At 60.7% G+C, this 14373-nt stretch overlaps 1 protein-coding gene across 1 annotated transcript in view; it reads right to left on the bottom strand.

The window, feature by feature from the left end:
* The window catches only part of HDAC7 (histone deacetylase 7), an 84998-nt gene that overhangs the window by 17347 nt on the left and 53278 nt on the right, over positions 1-14373 (bottom strand). Inside the window, exon 2 of the mRNA XM_088531777.1 lies at positions 1500-1696. Coding sequence (XP_088387903.1) covers positions 1500-1696 — 197 coding nt within the window. The remainder of the gene's footprint in view (positions 1-1499; positions 1697-14373) is intronic.

Genomic DNA, 14373 nt, shown 5'->3' with positions numbered 1-14373 from the left:
ATCCTTTTCCCAGGACTGGGTCCAACGCACAATGCAGGAAAAGGGGCATCTCCCATTGCCCAAAAAGGGCTACGCAGAGGATGCAGCCGGGCTCCTCCGAGGAGCGCAGCAAAGGGGCAACTTTCAAACACGCGTAGGAGAAATTCCAAACGGATACAGGGAATGAATTCCTCCCCACGAGCATTGTGACAGGGAATGGGTGGCAGGGGCGGATCTCTATGCTTGGAGATGGTCACAACCCTCCTGCACACCCGTCCCAGCAGCCTGGTCCGCCTTGGAAGCGGGCGATGCTCCGAGCAGGGCTGGAATGAGGCATCCAAGCCCAGGCATGCTGTGATTTTGTGATGCTTGGCTGCAGACCATCTGGGTGCTATTCTGGGCAACACTAGAAAATTGCAGCTAGGGCTTCCCAGAAAGCAACCTGGCCTGTGAAGTGAGTAACTAAAATGTCTTTAGGGCAGAGAAGTGGTAGAGGAGGAGAGGAGGGGCGGCTCAAGGCTACCAGGCATCCTGTGCAGTCGCTCTGGCTCCTAATCCGATGTGGGGAGCGTGGCCGAAAACACTTCTCTGCTTCGCACATCCCTGGAGGCCCCTGCTTTCCTGCTGCCCTTGGCAGAGCAGGAGCCAGGGTTGAAAATAACACATGGAAAAGTCACGACTTGGCCACCTCACCAGGCTGCTCGTGCCAGAGGGCTCTCCAGGATGGATGAGGATGACTACAGGCTGCCACGCTGGGAATGGGGGGACAGGGACACGGTGGTGGCTGCAGCACGTGGAGACACCCAACACAGCAGACCACGTCCCATTGACCATGAGGCAGCAGTGTGTCCTCATGGCCAAGGAGGCCAATGGGATCCTGGGGGGCATCAGGAAGAGTCTCCAGCAGGTCGAGGGGATCCTGCCCCTCTGCTCAGCCCTGGTGAGGCCACATCTGGAGTTTTGTGTCCAGTTCTGGGCTCCACAGGACAAGAGAGATGTGGAGCTGCTGGAGAGAGGCCAGCGCAGGGCTACGAGGATGATCAGGGGCCTGGAACATCTGCCCTGTGAGGAGAGGCTGAGGGAGCTGGGCCTGTTCAGCTGGAGAAGAGAAGGCTGAGAGGGGACCTGAGCAGTGTCTAGAAGTACCTCAAGGGAGGCAGTGAGGAGGATGGGGCGGCCTCTTTGCACTGGTGGCACCGACAGAACTAGAGGAAACGGCCACAAACTGAAGCACCAAAAGTTCCATAGGAACTTAAGGAAAAAATTTTTGACAGTGAAGGTGACGGAGTACTGGAACAGGCTGCCCAGAGAGGTTGTGGAGTCTCCTTCTCTGGAGATCTTCAAACCCGCCTGGACGCAGCCCTGTGCCACGTGCTCTAGGTGACCCTGCATGTGCAGGGGTTGGACTAGAGGATCCCTAGAGGTCCCTTCCAACCTTCAGCATTCCGTGATTCTACGATTCTGACACCCGGCACGAGGGCCTCAAACGCAGGACGTGACCCCGGCCGGCGCGTCCCTACCCGCGCGTGCTGCTGGGCCAGCTGCTCCACTTGCTGCTGGTGCAGGCTGGCCAGGAAGAGCTGGTGCTGCAGCTGCTGCGTGTGCTTGAGCGCCAGGAAGGCCGTGTCAGAGCCGGGCTTGACGAGGCGCTGCCCGATGCGCAGGTCCATGGGGGCGGCCTGCGGCACCTGCGGGGCCGCGCAGGGCTTCACTGCAGCTGCAAGACACAAGGCAGGGAGAGATCAGCGTGCGGAGGGGCCTCCCGCACCAAGAACGTCCCCCGTGTCCCCTCTTGCTGCTGGGAAGAGCGCGGCCACGACCCGGGAAGCGGCACCCGGCTGCTCCCCTTGGCTACCCCCAGCCCAAATGTGCAGCCTGCACCCCCTTATCATGGGGGTGCCCAAAGCACCTTCAGCCGGAGGCTTCCACCGTCTTAGCTCCTAAATCCCCGCTTAACTTCTGTGCATGGAGCAGGGCGAAGCCGTCCCCAATGGCCACACCGGTGCCCGGGCTCTTGGTTTGCTAAGAAAGGCTGTAATTGGTGCAATTGCAGAGAAAAGGCCCGAAAACACCCGCTGGGGAATCCAAACGGTGCCATGAGGATGCCCGGAGCCACCTTTGCAGCCCGGTGCTTCTTCACAGCACCACAGGAACGGTCCCGGGGAGCCGAGGAGCTGCCCTCGTCCTCGTTATAAACCGCTAATTGCAGATTAGATAGGGAAAACCTGGAGAGGAGACCGGCATCTGGCAGAGCCTGCAGCGAGCGCAGCCTGCAAGCTGCAATACCTGCCACCGACGAGGACATCGAGGACGGTCCCGCCATGTCCCCAAGCCACGTAACAAGGGAAATCCCCTGTGCCGTGGCATTTAACGTGCCCCTTCCACCCCCTGCAGCTCTCGGGAGCGGGTTCAAGGCAATTCGCTGTACAAAAAAGCCCCAAAGCTCTGCAAAAGCAACCCAAAGCGAGAGAAAGGCTGCAAAAAACATCCCCAGCTTCAGCCCACGTGGAAGAAGGACCCGAGGTTCCCAGGGAGCCCCGTTCACCCCGTTCACTTCTATCTCCCCCATAACGCCCGGGATTTCATTGGTTTCTCAGCTAATTGGCTCTAATTACTCCACGCAGCCAGGGCGATGTTGAGGTGCAGGGAGATGACTCCGGAGCCTGGAAGCGGCCGGAGGGTGTTTGGGAGCTCCAAGCACGGATGCAAGAGGCCAGATCGGAGCATCGCGGCCAGGGGCACCGGCCTGTCCCATGGGAAGCCCGGAGCGGCGCCGGGAGCAGAGCGAGGAGCCCTCGGCCTTTTCCCGCGCTCCAGCTCCGGCCACGGGCGCTTTGGCTCCTGGAAGGGGCCTCGGATGCGCCTGGGATGCGGGATGCATCCCTGGGAGGGCACCGCGCTCCGGGCTCGCGCGGTGCCACCAACGCGGAGCTCCACGTGCCAGGTCCCCCATGAGCCCAATCTCTGCTCCGTCACCATCTACGGGGACATCCTGAAGCATCTAAACATCTAAAGGAACTTTCCCAGGCTCCAGCAGGCAGGAATCACTGTCCTGCCGTGCACCGGGAAGGGACGGGAGCTGGGGAATAGAGAGGACTAGGAGCGTCAGGATCAAACTTTAGGCCTTTCCATCGCTTCCTGTTGGGAATATCGCAACATTGAGGAGGTGGGAAGAGCTGTTTGTAAGGAGAAGAGTTACTCAGAGGAGGCCCATGGAGGAAGGGACCAGCCCGGGGCACAGAAGGACCAAGGGGGTCCCGAGGGAGCCAAGCGCATCCAGGAGGAGCTCAACAAGGCCGGGGTGTCGCGGGGACCAGAGGGGACAGTGACACGAGCGCTGCCAGCGCCTGCACCGCGTTCACGGGAGGCCCTTGGAAACAAACCCGGAGGCGACGGAAGGGAAGCGGGAGGGAAGGGGGGCGGCCTGGAAAACGACTCCCGCCGCGCGCCCCGCGCCAGGAAAAACGCCATGGAGCGGCTCCGCGGCCAAGAGGCGCCGCGCGCAGGGAGGGACCGCACGGACGCTGCTCCGAGGAGAATGGGAAGGCATCCGCCGGGAATGCATCCGCAGGGAACGCATCCGCAGGGAATGCATCCGCTGGGAATGCATCCGCAGGGAATGCATCCGCTGGGAATGCATCCGCTGGGAACGCATCCGCTGGGAACGCATCCGCTGGGAATGCATCCGCTGGGAATACATCCACAGGGAACGCATCCGCTGGGAATGCATCCGCTGGGAACGCATCCGCTGGGAATGCATCCGCCGGGAATACATCCGCTGGGAACGCATCCACCGGGAATGCATCCACAGGGAACGCATCCGCTGGGAACGCATCCGCTGGGAACGCATCCACCGGGAATGCATCCGCCGGGAACGCATCCGCTGGGAATGCATCCACCGGGAATGCATCCACCGGGAATGCATCCGCTGGGAACGCATCCGCTGGGAACGCATCCCCTGGGAACGCATCCCCTGGGAACGCATCCGCAGGGAACGCATCCGCTGGGAATGCATCCGCTGGGAATGCATCCGCTGGGAACGCATCCGCTGGGAACGCATCCGCCGGGAATACATCCGCCGGGAACGCATCCACCGGGAATGCATCCACAGGGAACGCATCCGCTGGGAACGCATCCGCCAGGAATGCATCCGCAGGGAATACATCCGCTGGGAATGCATCCACCGGGAATGCATCCACCGGGAATGCATCCGCTGGGAACGCATCCGCTGGGAACGCATCCGCTGGGAACGCATCCCCTGGGAATGCATCCGCAGGGAACGCATCCGCAGGGAACGCATCCGCTGGGAATGCATCCGCTGGGAACGCATCCCCTGGGAACGCATCCGCTGGGAACGCATCCGCTGGGAACGCATCCGCTGGGAACGCATCCCCTGGGAATGCATCCGCAGGGAACGCATCCGCAGGGAACGCATCCGCTGGGAACACATCCGCTGGGAATGCATCCGCCGGGAACGCATCCCCTGGGAATGCATCCACCGGGAATGCATCCGCCGGGAACGCATCCGCTGGGAACGCATCCGCTGGGAACGCATCCACTGGAATGCATCCGCTGGGAACGCATCCGCTGGGAATGCATCCACTGGGAACGCATCCCCTGGGAATGCATCCACAGGGAACGCATCCGCTGGGAATGCATCCGCTGGGAATGCATCTGCGGTGCCCGGGGTGCCACACATCCCGTCCCTCCCGCTGCGGCTCCGGGTCCTCCCGCGGATCCATCCCGCTTGGATCCATTGGGGTTTCACGCTGGAATCGGCGCCGGGAGCTGCAGCAAACGGCTCCCCGCCGGCCCCGGTGCTCGCGCTCCTCCTCTTCCCCCCGTGCCAAAACCGGAGCCTCGCGACGGCTCCGGGTGCCTCTCCCCAATCCCGGCGAGATCCGGGCGCTTCCCAGCCGGATCCCCGCAAGCCGCTCCGGCCCCGCATCCCGGCACGAGGCGGGAAGGAGAGCCGGAGCGGGGCGCGGGACTGGGAATATCCATCCCGGGAAGGGTTGTGCGGGTTTCCGGGGCAGGATCCGCTTCCCTGTAGGCTGCCAGCATTCCTGCGGATTATTTGTAGTTCAGAGGGCGGCAGCAGCCCCCGGGACAACAGGGAGAAGCCGGAGCCGCGTGGGATGAGCTGGAACGGGAGGGCGCAGAGGAGGGCCCTGCGAAACGCAGGATGCTCAAAGGTTTCCACTTGCTTCCCAAGCGGAATAAACCGGGATCTGCAGAGCTGGGCCTGGATGAGCGGAGCAGCTTCCCAGGTGCCTCATTCCCTGTTCCCGCCGCGTGCTCCGGCAGCGAGCCGGGAGCAAACGGGATGCAGCGCACGGAGCTGCAGAGGGGGTTTTTCCGGATCGCCCCGTGCCCGGCGTGGGGAAAACGCTGCGGGAATCCTCTGTTCCCGCAGGAAGGAGGTTTCCCAAGCGCCGCGGAGCCGATTGCCCTGGATGGGCAGCGGGAAGGGACGCAAACATTCCCTGGAATTGCTCAGGCTCCGGGAGGCTCCTCGGCGCAGGGAAAACAGCGGAGACACCGTCCGTGCGCTCCCGGCAAATCCTTGCAATGCCAAAAGTATGGAAACCGCATGGGAAAAACCCGGTGTCGGCCCAAATGCTCAGGGCTTGGCGGCATGAAAACACGACAAAGAAGATCCCAGGAAACTATTGGGAAAACTATCCGGGAAAATTATTTCCCATCTTCGGCCGAAAAGGCTCAGAGTTGGGTCGGGTGGTTCAAACCATTCCCTGCACTGCAGGGAAAAAGGTCGTCCTCGGAGCCGAGCACAAGGAACAACATTTAGCCGGAGGAAAAACACTTAAGAGAAACCACACGAAAAGGGCTGTGTTGAAACAACACAAAGATCACAAAGTTGGGATTGGGGAAATAGGAAATCCCGGAGTCGGGAGCCCTCATGTAACCTCATTTTGGCCCCTCGGGCACATGCATGGAAAGGCTTGATTTAATTCCGGCAGCGAGTGCCCTGCTCGGAATTCCTGCTTGGAATATGGGGAAACCGGCAGACGATGCTCCGTTATCTGCAAGCGGCTGCCGCAGGAGCCGGGATGCCCGGGCGCTTCCATAGGGATTTGAATCCCCGCGTCGGCATGCCCGGATGCGCTGCACCTACCTCCGCGCGTCCCGCGTCCTCGAGGAGCCCTGGAAAACGCAGCATCCCGGGAATTTTCTCCTTGCAACTGGCGGAGGGGGAGCGCGGAGGAGCCTCCGCCTTCCCATTCCCGGGAAAAAAGCAGCCGGAGGGAAAGCCCGGCAGGAGCGCCGGCCGCCGCATCCCGCGGGAGCCGTACGGGAACGGATGATGCGCAGGGAAGATGTCATGTTTGGAAGCGGGTGGTGGCCAGGAGCTGGGAACTCCTTGGGATTTGGCTTTGGGAATTGGCCAGATGGGGGGAGATCTCACTCCTCCCCAACAGACATCCAATTCCTGCTACAAAACGAGAAGGAAATGCCCCAAAGAGGTTTTTCCGCATGGCTAAAACCTTCTTTTTAACTTAGTTCCTGAAAAAACATATATTTTTTTCAGGCAGCTTCCAGAAAATTCAATTTAAGGCGCCAAATGATTAAAGATTCCCAAAGTGTGGATAGTAAAATTCTTTCTTCAAACCGAGGGATGAAGCAGGCCCTGGATGTGTTCACCCGTGGACGATGATTTAGGTTTTTGGGGCATCTCAGACCAGCAGAAACTCTGCAAAAGTTGGTAAATAAGCGGCACATGAGGCCTAGGAAACAGAGCAGAGCAGGGTAATCCACAGAGACACTTCCCCTCATTATTCCTGTGGGATATTTGCCGCTCATGACCTTGGAGTCGGATATTTAATAGCCCTCCCTGGAATTTTCTCCCCACAAATGCACGTATTTCCCATTCGGAAACACTCCGGGACCCAAAGGCTCTCGGTGCAGCACCTGGATGGGCCATTCCATGACATTCCCGTGGGCTCCTTCGCCAAACGCGAATTCCACGGCGGGGATCCCAGCAGATTCCCGGAGCGATGTGGAGACGCTGGAGGGATGCAGACGTCCGTGTGTACAAGGAGGCGGATATAAAACCTCCCTCTTGAGGAAAAGATGGGATTTAGAGACCTTGCCAAGAGCTTTCGCTAACTCCATCAGGGCCCGAGCAGGGACATTGGATCTCATTCCCTATGGACACAGGGATGGGGCATCTGCAGAAATCCACGCCACAAATTCCTGGATCCAAGACGCCCTTTCCGCACCGCCAACGCACAAGACCCGACCGACTTAACCTGCATCTTAGGCTCAACTCGCTTAACGGGATCGCTCTAAGCGTAACGGGAGCATCCAGAGATTCCCCAGCAAAAGCCCGTGCATTCCCAGGACCAACACGCTCATCCATGGGAGAGCTGCATGTGCCGGGGAACACGGATGCTGGAGGCTGCCGACGCTCCAGGTGTGTTTTGGTGCCGGCTTTTCCAAGCGCTCCCAAATCCACATCAGTGTTTTGCCCGGGGGCCAAAGCGGGTCGAGCGGATCCCAAGGTAACAGCAGCCAAAACCTTCGGATCGGAGGAGGATTTACCACTTAAACTGCCGCTTAAACTGCCAAGCAACTTCCCTGACATTAAGGAAGGGCTTCCCAGGGGATCCGGAGGTGCCAGCGCGCAGCTCCCTGGATGCTGCCCCATCCCAGCAATGAGCGCTGCAAGTTCTCAGCGCATCCCAAGTATCTGCAGAGGCAGAGCGGCTCCAAACAAAACTGCATGGGAAAACTGCATGGAAAAGCCGGGAGGATGAACCTGGGGATACCCTCACCAGGATATCCTGTAAGGATAACCTTGGTTATGGGGATGCGGAGAGGGCTGGAATGAATCGTGCCAGCCGGCGATGGAGGAGCCCGTGTCCTGCAAGCGCAGCCCCGGGAAATTCGGGAGCAAAGCGCTTTGTTGAGGATGTGGCATCCGGCATTCCCCGGATTCCCTAATGGAAACCTCCAAGGAAAAGCCCTTGGCCTCACAGAACGCAGAACCTCCATCCTCGAGCTCCCGGTTGGATTCCTTCCTGGTTCCCTGTATCCCGGTTGTGGAATTCGGGCACGGCACCAGCCTGAGCGCAATGGATTCTCCGTCGCCAGCACCTCCTGCCACCGGCATCCCGGGCATCGGATCCCCTGCCAAATCCAACCATCCGTGAACCCACAACCAGGATGTGCACAAGTGCCTCCTCCTGGAGCAATTCCAGCAATTCTGCTGGAGCAATCGCTCCTCCCGGGCCTTCCCAACACCCTAAATATCGCCCAATTCCAGGGGCAAGGTGGATGCTCCATGCAAACAAGTCCCCGTGTCACCTGAACCCGGGCAGCCCGGGGTCCTCCAGCTGCCTCTTTCCCGGCTCCTTTGGGCTCCGGCAGGATGGAGCAGCCCGGGCCGGAGCCTCCGCAGTGGGATCCGATGTGGGATCTCCCCACATCGTCCCACGTTGTCCCACGGAGGCTTTGCCCCTGGATCTGGGCACTTAGACCTCCAAGCTGGGACCTTCACGATGGGACGCGGCAGCTCGGCCTCTTTTCTTGGCCTTTTTTGAGCTGTTCTGTGCAATACAGAGCGCCCAGCTTGAGTCACGGCCCCCGGGGAATTGCCCGGGGCTCGGAAGCGGCGGCTCAGACCTGGAATTCCCGGGACCGAAGCCCTGGGATCTCACAACACCCGCTCGGAGCAGCGAGCCTTTCCGCAGGGAAGGAAATCCTCGTCCTCTCCCCCTTTCCAGACCCGTTCCTCCTCATCCCAAAGGCAGGAGCCTTGCAAACCCCCTCGCAACGTCCTCCCAACCCGTAGCGCCGATTACCAAGGCCACGAGCAGAGACTCGGGTTTTAGGGCTAGAGCTATTTACGGCGCAGGAAGGAAGCCGCAACATTTTCGGTTTCCTGTACGAACACATTTCTGGCATCCTCTGCCGCGGGGCTGTCTAGCAGCGGCTCCTCGATCCGGGCCCTAAACACGGAGCCGGGACATCGGGTTCTTTGTATCCGTGGAGCTGAGCAAGGTGCAGGCAGGGAATTCCGAAGGAGGTTGGAAGGTGCCTGGATGCAACAGGCCCTTGTGCTTCGCCCTGGGGATGTCACTGTGGAAGCTCCATGGTCACCTAGTCCAAGCCCTGCTCCAGCAGGGACACCCGGAGCAGGGGCACAGGGATCATCCAGGTGGGATTGGGAGATCTCCGGAGCCTCCACAGCCTCTCCGGGCAGCCCATTCCAAGGCTCCGGCACCGTCACATTAAGAAGTTCTTCCTCACGTGGACATGGAGCTGGGGTTCAATTTATACCCCTTGTCCTGTCACTGCCACCTCCAAGAAGATCCTGGTCCCATCTCCTTTACATCCTCCCCTCCGGTCCTTGGACACGTTGATAGATCCCTCTATCCTTCTCTTCTCCGGGCTGACCTTCCCGAAATCCCTTTCGGATCCCCCTGGGGATCCCAAACCGGGATCCGCGTCCCAGGCTCCCCGGAGGCGCCGGCGGCTCCGAGCGGGAAGAGCCGCTCCCGGCGGGAGCGCGTGCGGATCCTGCTGGGATCCCGCAGCGATTGCGCCGCCGCCGAGCGCTCCCCGCCCTTGCAATTCCCACGGGCGATTCCCGAGCTTGGCAAAAAGCCCCTCGGATCCGCTGGCAGCCGTGGGGCTCGGGAGACGCAATTCCGCACGGCGGGAATTCCCCGGCTCCGCTTTTAGGGATCCTGCTGGGAGACAAAACAAACAGGGCAGCGGCGCGTGGGCGCAGGCAGGTGCTGGCACCGGAGCCCCATCCGCGGCAGGTGGAAAAACCAAATCCCTCCTCATGGAGACGCCGGCTCCAAGCAGGAGAAGCCGGAGCCGGCAACATCCGCACCTGGAAAAGGGAATCGCGCTCCGTGCAATGACCCTTCGGCTCCGTCCTGCTCGCATTCTGCAAAGGGTTAAAAGTTGCTGCTGTAGCTTAAAGCGCCGTTTTGGTGCATGAGCTTTTCCAGCATCGTTTTCCTTGGAAGCAGCTTCAAAATTGCCACGCTGGTGCAGGCTCCATGGCCGGAGCCTCTGCACAAGGAAGGAGACAACCTGCATCTCCCGCTCCTTCCATGCAACCTTTCCTTGGCCATCCCGCTGCAGGAATGCCCAGCACGAGGGGATTGTGTGGCCAAAAAACAGTAAATAAGGCTTAAATTATTAAGGACACATGGGAGGGTCGTACCCAGACCACCTGGCAGCCTTTGCAGAAGGTTGGAGATCGCTCCGATGTTTTTGCTGGCCCTGACGGGTGCCAAGGGATTGCTCCATTGCCCTGGCACCGCCGCGCACCTCCTGTCAGCAGGAAAAGCTGGAAACTCCTGGAAAAAAGCTGGAAATTCCTCTGTTAGGTTGCAGGGGTTTCGTCGGAGACGCTCGCAAAGGGGCACGGAATGGGCAGCGCTCACGGCGGCAGCGCCGGGTCCTCCCCAAAGACCAGAAATGAAATAAAATAAACTAAAATAAATAAATAAAATAAAATAAAATAAATAAATAAAATAAACTAAAATAAAAAGGGGATCGTCAGGGCTTCCCGCTCCCGCAGGGAAAGGGTCAGAGCCGCGTTCAGCCCTTCTTCCCCTGGCCCGGGATGGGCTTTGGCAGGTCGGAATGCGGATCCCGCCGCCGTCCCGCGCGATCCCAGGTGATCCCGGCTGCTCCGGCGGGATCTGGCCGCCTTCCAGGCCCGGGAAGCGGCGGCTGCTCCGGCAGAACTGGTCGAGCTCTCCCATGATTCCGGCCCTTGGAAATGCGTCACGGGAGATTTCCCAACCTCCGAGCGAAGGGAGAGGTGCGGGACGCGTTGACAAAGATCTTCCCTTCCAGTGTTTGGGGTTTGCTGGTGTTAAAGGGACTTAGCCAGAGCAAACAGGGATCGTTTCCCATCGTAATTAAGGCTGCTTTCACTTCCCAGCGTGTGGGAACGGAGCCGCTCCCGGCGCAGCGGGAGCCTTGGCTTGGATTCGGATTGGACTTGGGATTCGGAGGGTTTTCCTGCAACCACGAGCGTTTTGCGCGCGCGGGATGAAGCGGCAGAGCCCGTTTTGTGAAACAAACCCTAACAAACCTGAAACAGCCCCATTTTGAGGCCGGGTTTCTCCATCCGAAGGAGGACGCCGTGCCCGTGTCCTCGGTGCATCCTTCCTGGAAGGGTTTCGGTGGGGACCATGGACCCCCGTGGCACCTCCACGGGCACTTCCTACCGTGCCACGATGCTCCGTGGGTTTGGAAAGCCAGGATCGTGCTTTGGCCTCTCGGAATGCCTTGGAATGGGTCTGGCAGCATCGCGACGGTCCCATCGCGACGGCAGCGGCGCCATCCGGGAATGCCGGGACTACGGATCAGCGTCCCTCGCTGGGGACGTCGGGAGCGGGTCCTGCGGAGCAGGGCGCTTCCAAGAGCGCCAATTGCTGGGAAAATCCCTCCCCGCGGCCCTCGGAGGCCGAGGGGAAGCAGGCTGGAAACATCCTTCCTCCGCTCCGGACAATGCCATGGAAACAGGCGGGAATGCGGGAGCCGCTCGGAGCTCCCGGCCGCTTCCTGCCATTGTGGCGGCCCCTCCACGGGCGCTTGTCCCTTCCGGAGCATCCGTGGGCGCTTTGGGATATTCCCGTCGGAGCAAATCCCCTCCATGGGCGCTTGTCCCTTCCGGAGCATCCGTGGGCGCTTTGGGATATTCCCATCGGAGCAAATCCCCTCCATGGGCGCTTGTCCCTTCCGGAGCATCCGTGGGCGCTTTGGGATATTCCCATCGGAGCAAATCCCCTCCACGGGCGCTTGTCCCTTCCGGAGCATCCGTGGGTGCTTTGGGATATTCCCGTCGGAGCAAATCCCCTCCACGGGCGCTTGTCCCTTCCGGAGCATCCGTGGGCGCTTTGGGATATTCCCATCGGAGCAAATCCCCTCCATGGGCGCTTGTCCCTTCTGGAGCATCCGTGGGCACTTTGGGATATTCCCGTCGGAGCAAATCCCCTCCATGGGCGCTTGTCCCTTCCGGAGCATCCGTGGGCGCTTTGGGATATTCTCGTCGGAGCAAACCCGCCTGTCCCTGCATCCGGGATCCTCACGGTCACGGCCACTTCCACGGCTGGGCCCACGGAACACCAAGGCCATCCCGAAATCCCTGTCCCAGCGGCGGCTGATCCGGCTGGAAACCCAGGGAATTCCAGGGGATGGAAGTGGCAAAAGGACGTGCCCAGGCCAGGACAAGGGTTATGAATCAGGTCCCAAACTATGAGTCTCTTAAGCCAGTTTTCTTATCCACCTTCTACTCCTGCGGATTCCAGAGGTTAGGACTTCCAGCCCTTCTTTTACAACTAAGACAGTGCTAAAAATGCACTTTTTAATTGCGTTTTATAAGGAAAAGGCTTCAATTCTTTTGGAAGCCAAACTCCTGAGCAGGGATTTCGGGAGAGGCCTCCCGACGGATCCGACACGGATCCGACCGCAAACCCTGCGGCTCCCAAGGACGATCCCATCGGGAAGGAGCAGGGACAGCGACGATCCCAAATTCCTCCCGGAGCTCCGCAGGATCCTGCGGAGCGGGAGGAGCGAAAGGGGCTCCGCGGACAGGGCCAGGCCACATTAACCTCAATTCACCTCAAAAAAAGCAAAAAAAGCCACATTTAAAACACGGGCCGCGCACGGAGCCGCTCGTGCGGCTTCCCAACGGTTCCCACGTGGGAATAAACACACGGAGGGATTTCTAGGGGAATAACTCCAGGAATGAGTGCAACAGCCTTAAGGATACCCGTTATCCTGGCGCGTGGGGCATCCAACGCCATGGAATTTGCCTCCGGGTGGTTTCGGGCTCTTTGCACATCTGGGATCGCACGACGCTCCCGCACCGGAACGCGCTGCGGGAAAAGCCGGCGGGATCCAGCTCGGGAGCGGGATCCTCCTGCATCCTCCCCGCAGCTCCCGCAGGGAGCCGGAGGGAAGCGGGAATCGCGCGCCCGGTGGCACCGGCAAAGGGAGCGGGAGGCGCCGGGACCGCGTTCCCGCTTCCCGTTTCCCAAAGGGAAAAGCAGGAGCCCCCGGCGACCGCAGCAGCGGGACCCGGAGCGAGTCCGGGTCTCCCCATCCCCTTCCCGGTCCCTCCGTGTCCCCTTCCCGGTCCCTCCGTGATCCCTGCGGAGTCAGCAGGGAGGGGGGCGCCTCGGGCTGAAGCCGGTTCTTGGAAAGGGAAGGATTCCAGGGAAAGGGAAGGTCTCCATGGAAAGGGAAGGATTCCACGGAAAGGGAAGGTCTCCATGGAAAGGGAAGGTTTCCACGCGCGCCCGGCCCTTCCAGGAGCGTTGCTGCTCCCACCCAGCCGGGACCGGGCGTCAGATCCCATTTCATTTCCCCAAAAATCACACGGGAGACGACAGGAATGCGCCGGGAATGCTCCGCGCTGGAAGCCGGGAGAGGCAGAGCCGTCGGCACGGGGCCGGATCTGCTTCCAGGAGCTCCCCGGGGAGGTGGCCGGGATGGGGATGGACCAGCTGGATCCATCCGTCCCACCGCGCTCATCCCGCTTCCAAGGGTGGCACCCGCTCCAAGATATTCCCTCCGCAACGGCGCCGGGATGCAGTATCCCCCCAAAACCCACTTTTAGAGGGAAAGACCTGGCAAATCCACCCCTTGGCATGGAAAAGGCCCCCAAGGGAATCCCCCTCCAGCTTCCCCCTTCTCCTACCTCTCCAGGAGCGGGAACATCCCGGCAAGGAGGCCAGGGAGGAGGCCGAGGACACCCGCAGCGAGGAGGCCGCAGCGGGAAAGCTCTTCCCGATCCCAATCCCCGTCAATCCCCTCCCGCGGATGCGGCGAATAGACGGAGCACGACCCACGTCACGCCGGGCCCCCCTTCTCCCCAAAACAAAAACACACCCAGAAACAGAGGGAAAACTGCAGGGAAAAACAACAAAAAGCTGCAATTCTGTCATTCTACCACCATTTCAAGCCTTTATGGTCGCGGGAGGCTCCTCTTCCCCGCTCCGGATGCGATCCCGGATCCGCCGGGGCCGCTCGGTGCCCCCTTGGTCCCCGCGGTGCCGGGGGGCCGTTTTCCCCCGGCCTCATCCCGTGCGCATCCCGGCTGGCATTTCCAGGCGCTCTCCGGGCCAAGGCGCTCGGAAAACGCATGACGACGGCAGCGGATTAATTGGAAACACAGCCCGGGTGTTGCAATCCCAGGAACGGCTCCAAACTGCAGGAACAAATGTTTTCATCTCCAAATGGGAGCAGCTCCCCGCGCGGAACGGCGCATTCCTGGCGCGCTAGCTCAGCCCCTCCGGAGCGCCGGGATCCCTCGTGCCGCTTCTCGGCCCTTCCCGGCAGCGATCCGCAGGCTACGGAGCTGGGTTTGGAAAGCCGGGATGGCGCTTTGGGCTC

This window comes from Tinamus guttatus, unplaced genomic scaffold, assembly GCF_059628265.1.
Source record: "Tinamus guttatus ecotype Peru unplaced genomic scaffold, ASM5962826v1 Tinamus_guttatus_pri_ptg000433l, whole genome shotgun sequence".
NCBI classification, from domain to species: Eukaryota; Metazoa; Chordata; class Aves; order Tinamiformes; family Tinamidae; genus Tinamus; species Tinamus guttatus.
Note: the sequence above shows the minus strand (reverse complement) of the source record. Positions and strands in the feature narration are given on the sequence as shown.